At 45.2% G+C, this 12,712-nt stretch overlaps 2 protein-coding genes across 2 annotated transcripts; both read right to left on the bottom strand.

Annotated features, from left to right (window-relative positions):
* Positions 1–4,100: 4,100 nt before the first annotated feature.
* Positions 4,101–6,466, bottom strand: LOC102139291 (disintegrin and metalloproteinase domain-containing protein 21). Its single transcript, XM_045397625.2, has one exon. The coding sequence runs from the start codon at positions 6,426–6,428 to the stop codon at positions 4,230–4,232; it is 2,199 nt and encodes a 732-aa protein (XP_045253560.2). The 5' UTR covers positions 6,429–6,466; the 3' UTR covers positions 4,101–4,229.
* A 5,094-nt stretch (positions 6,467–11,560) lies between these two features.
* On the bottom strand, positions 11,561–12,202 carry LOC123574606 (immunoglobulin heavy variable 3-23). Its single transcript, XM_045396753.2, is given in 3 exon segments — positions 11,561–11,628; positions 11,631–11,975; positions 12,079–12,202. Coding segments are annotated over 3 exon segments (444 nt in total). The 5' UTR covers positions 12,125–12,202; the 3' UTR covers positions 11,561–11,575.
* Between the last annotated feature and the right edge of the window lie 510 nt (positions 12,203–12,712).

Here is a 12,712-nt window from a genome sequence, read left to right on the forward strand (position 1 = left end):
TTTGGCCCCTCCTACCTTTAAGTCCACAGGCTAAGAAGGGAGTTACAGTGTTGGCTGGGTGGCCGACTTGGACTATCAAGATGCAATCAGTCTATTACTCCACAATGGAGGTAAGGAAGAGTATGTATGGAATACAGGAGATCCATTAGGGCGTCTCTTAGCATTCCCATGCCCTGTCATTAAGGTCAATGGGAGACTATCACAGCCCAATCCAGGCAGGACTATGAATGGCCCAGACCCTTCAGGAATGAAGGTTTGTGTCACTCCACTAGGAAAAAAACCACGACCCGCTGCGATGCTTGCTGAAGGCAAAGGGAATACAGAATGGGTAGTAGAAGAAGGTGGTCATCAACACCAGCTACAACCACGTGATGAGTTGCAGAAATGAGGACTGTAATTGTCATCAGTATTTCCTTCTTCTTTTGTTAAAAACATGTTTGTGCATGTATACCCTTGTACTCAGAAAATTCCTTCATTTTATTTCTTTTTTCCTTTATCATGTGACATAAAATTTATTGACTTCATATCAGCATTTAAGTGTTCTTAACTTTATGTAATAGCATTTAGATTGGGGATTGGTACATTTCTGGTTGTACAAAAGATAGTTGTATTACATTAGGTGTAATTATGACCTTATTATTGTCTTTATTTGAAGATTATGTATGATCTCAGGAGATTCGTGTGGGCTCAAGTTGACAAGGGGTCGACTTGTGATGGTTACTACTGAGTGTCAACTTGATTGGACTGAAGCATGCAAAGGATTGATCCTGGGTGTGTCTGTGAAGCTGTTGCCAAAGGAGATTAACATTTGAGCCAGTGGGCTGGGAAAGGCAGACCCACCCTTAATCGAGGTGGGCAGCATCTAATCAGCTGCCAGTGTGGCCAGGATATAAAGCAGGCAGAAAAACATGAAAAGACTAGACTCGCTTAGTCTCCCAGCCGACATCTTTCTCCTGTGCTGGATGCTTCCTGCCTTCAAACATCGGACTCCAAGTTCTTCAGCTTTGGGAATTGGACTGGCTTCCTTGCTCCTCAGCTTGCAGGTGGCCTACTGTGGGACCTTGTAACTGTGTGAGTTTAATATTCCTTAGTAAACTCATATATATATATATATATATATATATATATATATATATATATATAAAACATATAATATATATGTTGTACATATAACATATAATATATATTATACATAACATATAATATATATTATACATAACATATAATATATATTATACATAACATAATATATAACATAATATATATTATATATAACATATAATATGTTATATATAACATAATATATTATATATAACATATAATATATATTATATATAACATATAATATATATTATATATAACATATAATATATATTATATATATACATATTAGGGTTCTCTAAAGGGTTGGAACTATACATAGGTTCCATAGTCTGTGGTGTAGACTAGGTGAAATGAACTGTACAACCTCCTGAAGGGTAACACCCAGACTCTCACCTGAACTCCCTGAAATCCTGTGCCCTGGGGATTGGAGAAACCTTCAAACCAAAGCCAGTGTTAAGTTAGCTCAGTCTTTGATTGACATGCAATCTGCCTATACTTGGCTTCCAAGGGTGGGTGAGGGAGAATTCCTGCCTGGAACAAGGTCACATTACAAAGAATCTTCACGATGCTCATGAGACATCTCGGACCTTCCATCAGAAGCATTCAGGATGGCAGGAGACTGGACGTGATGTGCAAACATGGGCATAGGAGGAAGGAAACAGAGAATGGAAGGAGGTGACAGCTGACAAAGCCTTGTGTTCTCAGATGCCGAGCATGAAATGAAGCATTTATGATGAAGGAAACAGAACAGATGTACGGTACAATATTAAATATACAATAGTAAATTACAGCAGGTGGCTTCACAGCAGCTTAGACACAGCAGAAGAGAAGAGGATGGAATTGGAAGACAGATGCTCAGGACAGATGCAGAGTGAAGCCGAGGACCCGGGAAAGAGGATTTGAGAGTTACAGACTCTGGGAGTGGACCCACCCCAGAAACAGAGGTGGAGGGGGATTGGAGGAAGAAGGAACATTTGAAAGTACTCCATAGAGAACCAGGATAGCCCCTTGGGCTAAGCAGCCCATGACCCTTGCAGCCTCAGAGGTCCAGACTCCAGCCTGGCCTCACATGCTGGTTGGTCTTGTCCCTGCCAGGCCAGAACCCTCCTCAGAACCCAGAGCCCCCACGGCTCTCCCTCACCCTGTGCCCAGGACGTGTCTCTTGTGCATTCTTCCCTGGCCCACAGGTGAGAGTTTATACCTGCTCGGGCGGCCTCGGCATCCACACCAGCAACCTGGTAGCAGTTGTCCTGCTCCCTCCACCTGGCACAGCTCAGATCTCCCACAGTGCAGGCCCCGTGGTCAGGAGTGATTAGAACACACAGGAGGGCAGCTCAAGACAACAGGTGCTGAGGCATGCAGATTTCAAGGATTTAAGTGCTGATGCCCTTGGAAGACCATTTCCATGGGGTTAATCATGGTTTCTCTTGGTGAAATGTTGGCTTGTGTTTTTGATATTGTTGTTGCTCTAAATAGTGTTTACCTGACTTCAACATGAACTCGATTGGTCACGTTCTTTGTTGAAATATGTATCTTTCTAAAAGTTCACACAGCGTTAGATTTTTTACTCAAACAACCTATAACATTTCTCCAACAGAACGCACATTTGCCTTCCTTCCCCGCATACCTCCGCTCCCTGCCCTGAGCAGTGCCCCTGCCGGTCCCATCTGCTTAGGGGGTGGGGCAGGGGACACAGGCCCTGACACGTGCCAAGCGTGGTGGTCTTGTAAGGGCACTGAGTGGGTGGGCCCTGGAGAGAGGGGAGGTCATTCCCCCGGGGAACCCCCTAGGCCACAGGAGAGAGATCAGCGGATGTGTGAAGTGGGGGTGGAGATGCAAGAAGGCTGGGATGGGACCTGCTGCTCTATCAGCAAAACCCCTCACACCCGAAGGGCACACAGCAGGAGGGCATCGTATTCACTGACCTCATAGGTAACTGTCCATTAGCGTTCACCCACAAAATAATAAAATACACTGAGAGGGGCACAGGAATGGATTGCTCGCATCTTTATGTCGGCTGAATGGAGGAAATTTCTAAGCAGGTTGAGAGAAAGGATATCAAGCTGTGTTTGGAGAAAGGGGTGGGAATTCTAAACAATGTTATGGAAGCAGGGCAGCTAGAACCACAGGTGTATTCAGAAGAATGCTAGATCTCAGTACTACTCTAGAATATCAGCAGTTTTCTGTGGACGGTATGGGAAGTGTGATTTCTTCTGTTTGTGGGTTTTGCGTTTCACATTCTCTGTGACATATCTACACTGCATTTTAAAAGTAAAAATTATTGTGAATTTTAATTTAAAATAAAATGTTATTTCATTCAGTTCTTTATACATTTAACTTTCATTTTCCTTCACAATAACTTAGCAACACACCTAGCCCTGTTTTCACCCGGACCAGCCTGTGCTGCTACAAGCCTGGTTTCTCTTCCTCATCACAACATACTCAGCTTCCCTTCCCGTTTCAGTTCGAGGAAATGTGGGGCGGGAAGGGAGGGGCAGCTGCCACTCACACAACTCACACTGAATGCCAGAGAGCTTGCCCCGCACCTCTGCCTATTTTTCTAGTTGAATTTCATTGCATGCAGCAATCAACCTCAGGAATTCATTTCCCCACATATGGGAAGCTCGGCCCCAAGTACGGGGATTTGCTTGGTGGGGAATTTGAACCCAAGTCCCTCTCACTGCAAATCCCACAGCATCCCTATGAGGAAGAGACAGGGAACAGGGAGTAGCCCTGGGTCACCCTAAACTGACTTCGGGCTCAGAGAAGGACAGATTACCTGGGGAGTGAGGAAGCTCATTGCTCTGGAGCTCACTTCTGGAGAAATGTCATGAAGGGGCCCTGTAAGGAGCTGGTGGCAACTTCCGTTAATTGTGGGACCAGCGACCTCAGGTCAAGAGCCAGATGCTCGCTCAGGTCTCTCCGGGCCAGAGGCTCTGGCCACGTTTGGGCTCCCAGCGGAGTCTAAGAAAATGTGGAGAGCACCAATGTGTGTTTTTGAAGATTTATTTCAGAGTGAGCATCATTTCAAGAAATGTGGACTTGAGCTTTGCCATCCTTTCCCCTGATCCTGTTCCATAGATTTTGCTGTTATATTCTCTGTATCTTTACAGGCTGAATTTGTCTTATTCTGGGTCAGTAGCTGTTACTTCCTTAACTGCGGTGGTCCTGATAGTTCGCACATTTGTGGCCATCCCAAAGAGCAGTGCAATTATGAAGGTGTAAATACGACCAAAGACCACTCTCAGATACAGCACTGCCTGATGGCTTTGTTTGACCGAACGTGTTCTTCTTGGAGGTGGCCCGCTGTCAACACTCCCACCAATACCTCTTCTTAGGCACCGTGGAGGATCCCAGCCTATATGGCAATGGCAGTTCCTTCTGTTGTTGCAGACCCCTTTGTAACTGCACTTCTGAGGGTAACAGTCGTAGTTCAGTGAAGTGATAGCCACATTGCACTGGGTGTTATTACAGGCCATTCCACGAGAACAAGGAGTGCCGTCTATCACACGCCCAACATCAGTTGTGTCTGTTGCACGGTGTTCATCCAATCCAAAACACTGAAACCCTCTTCTTATTGAGTGATGGAATGAAACATGTTCCTGCAGCCGGGGAAGATGGGTCACGTTGGTACACTGCAGTCTTCCACAAAACTTATCTATTCCTACACAAGCCTGGTAGCTGAGAGCTGATTGTTCTCGAGTACAATGTCCGAATCGGTGACTTTCAAGATTGATGTCATAGCAGTCCCCAGGAGCATCCTTAGCACTGACACCAAAGATCGCCTTGCAGAGCACATTGCGGTCAGTGCAGTTCCCATGATAGCAGTAGCCTTCTTCAGTGCACGGGGTTCCATCTTGCAAATAAAGGTCTGGGGGGCATGTCAAGGTGGTCCCATGACAGTACTCTGGAAGGTCACATATATTTTGGATAGGTCTGCAGAGAGTCCCTTGTGCGGAGAAGCTGCAGTTTGTACAGCAGTCTCCTAGATGACAGATGCTCCCCGGTGTGAGGCGACAGTCACTTCGGCAGCAACGACTGGCATAACACTGCTTGAAGGAGCCACAGTCACATTCCTCCCTCCCTTCCACGATTAGGTTTCCACAGCGAACCATTGTTATGCTTTCGTTATGCACTGGAGCGAGTGCTTCAAAAACGCACTGGGATGAATTTACAAAACAATTTTGTGCATGTCCATAAGAACAGTTACTGAACGCATCTGTTATCCCAGGATATCGCTGCATAATGCAGAAGGCCCTTCTCTGACATGTGCAGTAGTTGTCATCATACTCCACACCCATACTTCTCATCAGTGTCTGGGTTGTTATGACGGCTACCAATAAATAATGTCTGCCTAGAGTACCAATGTGTAATAGGCCTAAATGTGTACAGAAGCTATACCTTTGTGGTTCATAGTTAGATTCATGTGGCGCTTCTTTAATAAGTAGTGTGGATGAATGAACACGAAAAGTATCAAAAAAGGTTCTTTTAAAATAGGTAAACATCGCACTATTAGCTCCATATTGATTCACAGGAGCTGGGTCACGAACATTATATATGGTCAAAAGATAAATATAGTACCGCAGATCAATATTTTGAACAATGCTGTCAATGACACTGAACATCTGGACCACCGCTATGTAACAAGTTGTAATATTGCCATATATACGATAATATGTGTTGGAACATTGAACGTGGCCTTTTATATTGCCTCTATGAGAACTATACAGCAAAGTAGATATCCTGGGATTCATGCTGTCATTTGCTTCAGAGAACAGGGGGTCTGTCTCCTCATTGTCACCATCTCTAAATGTGGGCCCCGTTGCATTGGGCTCGGCCACTATCTGAGAAACAACATGTTCAAACCTGCGGGAATCCTGGAGGGGTTTGATTTCGTAGGCAAGGTCGTCCAGCTTCATGATGCCTCTGAGGCCCCCATAGCAGGTGTCGACGGTGACCATGGACAGAGGCACCTCCTCCAGGTAGCCGAGGTAGTAGCAGTCTGGAGGGATGTAGGGGTCATCCACCTGCAAGGCCCCTTGGTCATCCTGAGTTGTCATCAGCAGATGTCTGGGCCAAAGAAGGTGTTTTCTCCGCATGTGAACGACGTGTCTTTGACCCCCAAAACGCAGGCTGTAGGACAGCCAGCCGGGAAACTGAACGCCTTTGCCATGGTGTGTCTCCTTCCTGGGAATCACCACCTCAGAGGATGCGTAGTGCCACAAGGGACGGCCTTGAGAACACCAGACTGGAGCCAGGAGTGCCCAGAGCCCCAGCAGCAAGACGGGGGCCCTAAGGGTGACTGGCGCCTCTGCTGACCTCATGCCCCAGCCCAGGGATAGTCATCCAAAGAGAATGGGAAAGGAAAGGACTGTCCTTGGGGAAGTCAGGCCCCAACCAGCTGCGGTGACTGTGTCCCTCCCAGGGAGACCCTGACATAGAACAAAGGACCTCCCCAGGCTCCTGCACCACACCCTGGGGACACCTGGGCTCCGGGAGGGAATGAGGTAACAGTCCCAGGGCGGGGCAGGGGTGGACCCAGAGAGGATGGCAGCTGCTGTGCTGCGGGATAAGGCTGAGGGTCCTGGCTGTGAGGATTCACTGGGAAGGGAAAAGGGAGAGGGAAGCAGGGCTGTGTCTCTTTTACCACCGTCAATCTTTTCTGTTGCTTTCTGAATCTGCAAAACACAATGATGTGTTCAATGCCCTCGCATCAGGCGTGTTATTCTCGGTCGCTCTGTGGGTTAATACTGCTCCTTTCTGTGGGTCACATTGCTTACTCCGTTGCCATGTGGAGGTAGACACTGCCAATACTTTCCTTGCGGATTGAATGTTTTTCTCCTCTTAATAAGTACCCATGTCTTATTCTCTTTGTTGTTGTTTCGTTTTGTTTTGGTTTTGAAGTTTGGTTTGAAGTTACCAGATTGTGAAAGGAAAATATCTTGGGCCCCGCTGAGCTGGGAACCACTCAGGGCAAGTCTGCCTCCCAGTCTATTTAAAGCTATCCCTGCGGTCACAGAGATAGATCAGAAACTCAAAAGAATGCAACCATCTGTCTCTCACCTACCTGTGACCTGGAAGCCCTAAGTGGGGAGGACTTGCTTTGAGTTGTCTCGGCCTTTCTGGGTGGAACTAATGTCCTTCTTACTTATATTCACTGGTGTCTCATGTCTCCCTGAAGTGCGTCAATCAAGCTGTGCCCGACCACCCTGGGCACATGTCATCAGGACTTCCTGAGGCCGTGTCACAGGCGTGTCCTCAACCCTGGCAAAGGAAACTTGCTAAATTAACTGAGATCTGTCTCAGAGTTCCTGGGTTCACAAGATCAACAGTTGAAATAGGGTAACTCTTTCTTCTGTGCTGTGTAAAACCCTTGTGAATTATGGTACTTTTTACTTAGTCCATCTATTGGGGGCAGACGCTATTCCTGACCCCATGAGAGCCCCAGGTGCTGCCCCTCCGATGCTTCTGTGTGGTTCTCTCCTGGTCTTTGGTCATTTCTTCAGATGCACGAGCCAATCAGTTCTCAGGGAAGGACACAGGGGGCCCTCTGTGGGTGTCTCATGTCTGAGAACAAATATTTCGCATATTTCTCCCATACTGAGTCCTCTGTGTTCAGTCCTGATTACCAAATGGAAACCCCTGGGCATCCCAGGGCTGTGGGTCTTCTCTCAGAGCTGCAGGATCAAGTCTAGGCTTGTTTTCACCAGGAGAGAGAGGGCCCTGTTTTCCTGCCTTCTCCTCCATAGCAAGCTGTGATGTGGGAGGCCTGAGGAGAGGGCAGAGCCCAGAGCAGATGTGAGAGTCCTGGAGGAGTTGAGTGGCAATGGCAGCATTTGGGAAAATATGATGACTTATAATATGACTGTGCCATGAAACTCACTTAGCAATTATTATTATTCACACATGTGGACAAATTCTAATACATTGCTTTAAGCAAACTTTAAGAGATATAAACAGAGAAATAGAAAACAATATAAAAATAAGAGAAGACCTTAATACCTCACTTACAACACTGTATAGCAAATCCAGAAAGAAAATTCTGAAGCCTCCGAACTTGAACAACACTATTCAACAAATTCACCTAAAAGACAGTTATGGAACCTTCGAACCAAGAGCCATGTAATACACACTCTTCTCGAGCACACATTGAGCATTGTCCACGGTAGGTTATATGTTACATCATAAGATGAGCATTAACATTTAAAGAAGGAATCCTAACCCTTCTCTAACTCTTTCAAAAATTTGTGAAGGGTCAACCTTCCAAACTATTTCTGAGGCTACCATTACACTATTACCAGTAATATTACCAGTAATAGACAAATGCACCGCAATAAAATAAAATTATAGATCAATATCACTGGTAGACACAAATTAACCACTCCAAAAATAGCAAACTAAGTCCTAAAGATTTTACAGAAGGCCACACACCATGACCCACTCAAATTTATTCGGAGTTGCACAGATGATTCAACATCCTCAATCAATCAATTTGGTACACCACATTAAAAAGTAAAGAAAAAGTATTTCAGTAACGTTTCAAGAGACATAGAAAAAACATTTGGAAAAATTCAGGGTTTCATTATAAAACTTCTGAACAAAGTAGGAAGGGAGTAAAACAACTTGTACATAATAAAATCCATTTTAAAAAGTCACAGCTACTCTGAAAGGTTAGACTATTTTGTTCTAATATCTGAAACAAGGCAAGAATACAGCTTGAGGTATTACACTTCCAGGCCTCAAAATTTATTGCACACTTAGAGTAATAAATCAGAATGGTACTGGCATAAATGCATGCAGGGAGGGAGGGGGGAGGGGGGAGGGATTGCATTGGGAGTTATACCTGATGTAAATGACGAGTTGATGGGTGCAGCACACCAACATGGCACAAGTATACATATGTAACAAACCTGCACGTTATGCACATGTACCCTACAACTTAAAGTATAATAATAATAAATAAATTTAAAAAAAATAAAAAAAAATAATAAATGCATGCAGGGAGCTTAGACATAAACCCACATATTGATGACCAGCTGTTTCTCAGCATGAGAACCAGCGATATACAATGTCTAAATTATAGTGTCTTCCAAAGAGCATGTTATGAAAACTGGATTTTCACATGCAAAGAATTAAGAATTTTAAGTTAGAATAAACACAAAAATTAACTCTAAATGCATTAAATATTTAAATGTAATAAGCATAACTGTAAAACTCCCACTCCTGAAAAAAATAGCAATCTTTTTCTGGATTTTGCATTCAAAACACATATAAAAAAAGCAGAATTGAACAAGTGGGACCAGATTTTACAAAAGATTCTGCAAAGCAACGAAATAATTCCAACTTACAGAATTGGATAGTACACCACGTATCTGAAAAAGTGTTAATATCCAATATATAAATAAAATTTCTATAACTCAATAGCAAAAATAAAAATAGCCTGTTTTTAAAATAATCAGTTTTACACCTTTAAGAGTATAAGAACCTAGAACTCAGGTTAAACGTTTCTCTCCATGGCTAACGGTCCGTCTTACGGTGTACTTGGCTGGACAATGCTTTGTATTGATTTGACAAAACACTGATCCAGGCGGTGTTGTGAATTTTTTAACAGAGGTTATTAAAACCGTAATAGTTGACTCTGTGTTAGGCAGATTATCATTGTTAACCTGCTTGACCCTGATTCCATCAGAGCAGAGCTGGAGAAGGTCAAACTCCATGGTGATCAAGCAGCTTCAGCTGTTTCTGAGACTTCCAGCCTGCACTTACTGATGGCCGGCCCTGAGGATATTGGATGTTTCCAGCCATCCCCCAAAATCGTCATCCCCTACATCTCACAGGAAAGTGGTGTGTCCCTCTGCAGCTTGTCAAACCTACATTTCAGACAGAGAAAGACTCTCCAAAATCAAATAATATTTATTTGAAAATGGTCATCGCAAGGAGAGTATGCGTGGGCACATTTAAGGAGGTAAATGAAGACACGTGTTTTAAAGGATAACTGAGGAGGCTTACTGAGCTGTTTTCAGACAATTATCCTGGGCTAGAAGAATCAATAACAAGGGTGGAATCAGTTTAAGGTTGGACAGGGAGTGGTAGGGTAGATATCCCCACAATATTAATACTTTTATTGTTGTGGTAGCCTTAGCCTTTGTTCAAGGTTGTAGTTGTGCAGATAATTTGTGTGTGTGTGTGTGTGTGTGTGTATGTGTGTGAGATTGAGTCTCACTCTATCACTCAGGCTGGAGCGCAGTGGCACAATCTCAGCTCACTGCAACATCCGCCTCCGGGGTTCAAGCAACTCTCCTGTCTCAGCCTCCCATGTAGCTGGGACTACAGGCATTTGCCACTACTCCAGGCTAATTTTTTTTTTTTGTATTTTTTAGTAGAGATGGGGTTTCACTATCTTGGGCAGACTGGTCTCCAACTCCTGACCTCAGGTGATCTGCCCACCTTGGCCTCCCAAAGTGCTGGGATTACAGGCATGAGCCACTGCACCCAGCTGTGCAGAGTATTTTTATGGTAGTTCTTGTTATCAGGGATATGTTCATAAGAACCCTCCATTCATGACCTTCTCCAGCTTCACCTGTAAAGATTATAACTCAAGTTGCTCTATTTTGATTCTGACAACTTTCACACCCTCTTCCTCACACCACTAGTGAAGAACGTTACTGTGTGAAGATTTTTCAGAACAGGATTAGAAACACACCCGTATCGCACGTTAACCAAACAAGCTTGTCCCCTTCAGTCCCCACTGGCAACTTGCATTTCCAGATGAGTCTCCGTGCAACACAGTGGAGGGTCCTGAGTGACGAGGAGTGAAGAAAGTCCCACCAGCCTCTCCCGCGTGACTGCGGCAGCCACAGCCTGAGACCCACCTGAGCGCCAGGAAAGGGCTTGAGGCCTGGAATTTTGACCACAAAGAAAATATCTTCCTTTTCCAGAAAGCAGGAAAAGCAAATGGAAAAATGAGAACAACGACTACAAAAGAAAGTAAATGGATTAGGGACAAAAGAAGCACCAGATCAGTGTTGATCTGATTCGCATACTTCGGTGTCAGGAGAAGGGCCAGACGTGAAACCTGTGAGGTTCTACATGACACTGGCCCTGGCCCAGCCTCCACCATCTGTGACCAGGATCCGTAAAGACTGTTCTAGTCATGAAGGCTCACTGAGGTCCCTGTCCTGGGTCTGACTGGAGAAGACTCACCAGGAAACCCTGAGCTTACTCAGGATTCTGATCGTGGTGACTATGTTTGAGGACTTTGCATCCCTGTAAGCACCAATCTGCATTTTGTGCCGGTGAGAATAGATCCTCATATTAAAATAATCTCTTTCAAATACTAAGAGAAGACATTGTTAGGCACAGAATCCTAAACTTAGAGAGGTTCCCTGGGGAAACTGTAAGAAGTAGAGGAAGCCCCATATCCTGACAGGAAATCAGCCTCCGTCTGCACCTGCCTCTGGGTTGACTCTGATCAGTGGGTCCCGAGCGCCCCCTGCCACTGATTTCCCCAGCGTTCCTGCAGGGAGGTTTGTGTCTGGGCTCACACTGACTTCCCCTCACTGTGTCTTTCGCACAGTAATACACGGCCGTGTCCTCAGCTCTCAGGCTGTTCATTTGCAGGGAGAGCGTGTTCTTTGAGTTGTCTCTGGAGATGGTGAATCGGCCCTTCACGGAGTCTGCGTAGTATGTGCTACCCCCACCACTATTAATAGCTGAGATCCACTCCAGCCCCTTCCCTGGAGCCTGGCGGACCCACTGCATAGCATAGCTACTGAAGGTGAATCCAGAGGCTGCACAGGAGAGTCTCAGGGACCCCCCAGGCTGGACCAAGCCTCCTCCAGTCTCCACCAGCTGCACCTCACACTGGACACCTGCAAACAGAGAGACACCAAGGTCAGAAACTGCCACACATATCCACTGTTTCTCTCACTCATGTCCACTCCCACTCAATCTCTCTATTTCTCCATGAATCACCTCTTAAAATAGCAACAAGGAAAACCCAGCTCAGCCCAGACTCCATGGTGAGTCCTCTGTGTTCAGTGCTGATCACCGAATGGAACACTGTGGACTTCCAGGGCTGGGCTCCTCTCCCAGAGCTGCAGGGTCAGGGCTGGGCTGGTTTTCATCAGCAGAGGGAGGGCCCTATTTGCATGTCCCCCACTATATAGCTCTGGGGTGGGACATCTGAGGAGAGGCCGGGCTCACTGCAGATAAAGTGACCTGGGGGAGATTGGTAGTAATTCCATCATTCAGGAAAATATAATTTTACATTATGTGATTGTACCTTAGCATTTAGCTCTCATAATCCGACTTTATGTTTACATATTTACACAATATATATAATGCAGCTTTCAATGTTATATTTTACAGAAGATAATTTACATAGAGAACACAGCAGTTGTGCAGTGTGTCTAAGATTACACATCTAAAAAAAATTAATCCTATTATCTGGGCCTGTGCTCTAACTACCAGAGGAGGCGGCTCCCCTGAGACAACTCCAGGGCAGCATGGACCAGGCCTAGTGAAGACTGCAGGATTCCCCATCTGCTATGACAGCTTTCTGTAATTTACCTAAACATGCAGAGAGAACCACGGTTCATGTGTGTGT

Source organism: Macaca fascicularis, chromosome 7 (assembly GCF_037993035.2).
Source record: "Macaca fascicularis isolate 582-1 chromosome 7, T2T-MFA8v1.1".
NCBI classification, from domain to species: domain Eukaryota; kingdom Metazoa; phylum Chordata; class Mammalia; order Primates; family Cercopithecidae; genus Macaca; species Macaca fascicularis.